At 35.9% G+C, this 3,406-nt stretch overlaps 1 protein-coding gene across 1 annotated transcript; it reads left to right on the forward strand.

The window, feature by feature from the left end:
* The first annotated feature begins 386 nt into the window (after positions 1–386).
* Positions 387–1,919, forward strand: LOC145800222 (disease resistance protein At4g27190-like). The gene is made up of 2 exons (XM_082889877.1): positions 387–1,059; positions 1,300–1,919. Exons 1-2 carry the CDS (start codon positions 387–389, stop codon positions 1,917–1,919), a joined length of 1,293 nt encoding a protein of 430 aa, XP_082746003.1.
* The last annotated feature ends 1,487 nt before the right edge of the window (positions 1,920–3,406 follow it).

A 3,406-nucleotide genomic window follows, 5' to 3' on the forward strand; every position in this document is an offset into this window, starting at 1 on the left:
ATCATGAACGATGTCATGGAGGCGCTGAAGGATGATAGATTCCATGTGATTGGGATATGTGGGATTGGGGGTGTTGGTAAGACAACAATGGTGAAACAAGTTGCTAAAAGAGCGACAGAAGAGAATTTGTTTGATGAGGTTGTGATGGCTGTAGGAAGATTCAAGGTCAAATTGCAGATGGATTGGGTTTGGAATTTAAGGGGGAGACTGAACGTGGAAGAGCAAATCGACTGAATCAAGGACTGAGGCATCCCAAGAAATTCTTGGTCATATTGGATGATGTTTGGAACATACTCGAACTAAATGGCATAGGAATTCCATTTGGAGATGGTCACAAGAATTGCAAAATTTTACTCACTTCAAGATTTGATTATGTGTGTGATGATATGGGAGCTCAAACGAAATTTACAATTGCAGCCTTATCTACAAATGAAGCGTGGAAGCTCTTCAAGGATATGGCTGGAATTTTCAATGACACAAGCCACACAAGTACTGATTTGTATTTCACACAGAAGGCAGTTGCAACTGAATGTGGAGGCTTGCCGGTTGCTATTGTTACAGTTGCGAGGGCACTCAAAGATAAAGATAGGCATTCATGGGATTCTGCTCTTCAACAATTAAGCAGGTCCCTTGTCAAAAACTTTAGGGGAGTAGAAGAAAAGGTGTTTAAATCTTTGGAGATGAGCTACAACTACATAGAAAGTACAGAAGCTAAGAAATGCTTTTTGCTCTGTTCCTTATATCCGGAAGATTTTAATATTCCAATTGAAGATCTTGTTAGATATGGGGTTGGGATTGAGTGGTTTGAAGCTGTTGATAGTGTTGGCGAAGCAAGAGACAGAGTGCATGCCTTTATTGATGACTTAAAAAAAGGCTATCTCTTGATGGATGGTGAAGTAAAAAGTTATGTTAAAATGCATGATGTAATACGTGATGTTGCTATATCAATTGCATCCAGGGAGGAGCATTCGTTTATGGTAAGATGTGACAAAGCATTGAAAGAATGGCCAGAGAAAGAACGACACAAAAATTACGCTGTAATTTCAATGAGATGCACAGGTATTAGTTGGTTGCCTGATAATCTAGAATTCCCAAAACTCCATCTTTTACAGCTAGAGGACAATTATGCATCAAAACTGCCAAAACTCCCATATAGTTTCTACAGAGGGATGAAGAAACTCAAAGCTCTAAACATGTTGAATGCGTACATAGAAGGATCATTGCCGACATCACTCCAATAGTTGACCAACCTTCGAAGCTTGTCACTATAAAGATGCAGACAAATCAATGATGTATCAGTGATAGGAGCATTAGAGAATCTAAAAATTTTAAGTTTCAGTGGCACTAGAATCAAGGAGTTGCCAAAAGACATAGGTCGGCTTAGTCTCTTGAAGCTACCGGATTTGTTGCGATGTGGCATGAAAAGGATTTGTCTAGGGGTTTTGTCAAGGTTATCAAAGCTAGAAGAGTTGTATCTTGGATCTAGCTTTAATGATGAAAACAGTATAGAAGAAACTAAAGCGATTTTCACTGAGCTGGGGTTCTTGACTAATTTTACTACTTTGGATGTTGAGCTGACAAGTTTCGAATACTGGCCAAGGGACTTGGTCCTTACACATCTACAAACAGTCGTTACAATCCTTGGCTCTACTCTCCCTACCTACTATTCTAGTGACTATCAATTTCAAAACCAGGTGACTCTCAAGATTATTCACGGGAACGATCTTATGGAGAGTGGGTTCAAGATTGTTTTCAAGATCACTAAACAATTGCACTCAACACAAGTAGTAGGTTTGAAGAATGTTGGCTATGATTTAGACAAAGATGGTTTCAAACAATTAACTGCATTGTGGTCGGGTAAGTGTGAGGATCTGGAATATCTCATCGAAACAACAAATGGAGATGGGGTTCAACTATGAGAGGAGGCCTTCAGTGCTTTGAAAGAGATGCAACTATTGGACTTGCCTGCATCGACACATTTGTGGAAGGGTCCCACTCAACTTGTACGGCTTTGTAACCTGACATTTGTAGAAGTGAAGAGATGTGATAAACTGAAAAGCATGTTCTCAGTTTCCATAGCCAGAGATGTGAGGCAACTGCAGACACTTAAGATATCCAGATGCCGTATGATGGAAGTACTTATTTCGAGTGATGAACAAGGAGATCTAAATGAGATAGCATCAGCAACAACGCATAAAATTGTGTTCCTAAACTGAGGGAATTAATTCTTGGACGCCTGCCAAGTTTTACTGCTATCTGCAAGGCCATTAATGCAATTAAGCTGCCGCAATTGAACCAACTGATACTCTGTAAGATACCAAAGCTCAATAGTTTTTGCAATGCTTCAGAGAGCAATTACAATACCATTCAACCTCTCTTCAACAAGGTATGCTTCTCTGATTTAAGTTTGTTTTGAATTCTATGTTTTTTTTTTGGTTTAAAATGTTAATGACGCATGACGGAGAAACAATGTTGAGACAAAATAAAAAAATGTTGAGTTCCAATTATTCAAATTAAAACCACAAAAATCAAAGTGAAATTTCACTGAAATTAGAGGAACCAATGGTATATTTTATCTTAAAAAAATGTAGAATACTTAATTATTAATAATGTGTTAAAAAAACTAAAAGGAGGTTTGAGCAGTGGTGGTAAAGAGATTTTTATAAAGTCTCTATTTTACTAGAATGAGTAGAACAGTAATACTATAATTCTTGGTGAAAGCTCTTCAAATAATCTTTTTACCGTGTTATTTTAGATACATTCTTATTAATCTTTAGAATTATCATTGGTTTTGTTTGAGATATCTCTTTATGTAAATTTCACAAATATACATTTTATTAAACGTGAAGAGAAAATTTCATTTTGCCCCCCAAATTATATCTCGATGATCAATTTAACTCTTGTACTTCTTATAATATCGATTTTACACCTAAACTATTTAATTTTGGATCAATTCACCCCTGTCATCAGCTGACGTCTATAATTAGATAGCACTTATTGCCCTTTTTATTTGAGATTTCATTTTACCCCCAAACTATCTCAAAAATATCAATTAGACCCTTATGAAGTTTGGAGGTCTAATTGATATTTTTTAGATTGTTTAGGGGGCAAAATAAAATTTCAAATGAAATTTTGACGTCACATCATAAACTTCTGTTTGATTATAAATTGCAACTAACAAGAAGGGTAAAATTGATCCAAAATCAAATAACTTAGATGTAAAATTGAAATTATAAGAAATACATGAGTTAAATTGATCATTAAGGTATAATTTTGGGGGAATGAAATTTCCACTAAAATGAATGCGCATAACAAAAGTAATGAAGTTTTAAGAAACAATAAAAATAAAATTAATGTCACATCAACATCCTTAACTGTGCCGACATGAGCTAAGGGAGGTTATTTA

The sequence above is a fragment of the Camellia sinensis genome, chromosome 10, assembly GCF_055761805.1.
Source record: "Camellia sinensis isolate YWXY chromosome 10, ASM5576180v1, whole genome shotgun sequence".
Lineage (NCBI taxonomy): Eukaryota > Viridiplantae > Streptophyta > Magnoliopsida > Ericales > Theaceae > Camellia > Camellia sinensis.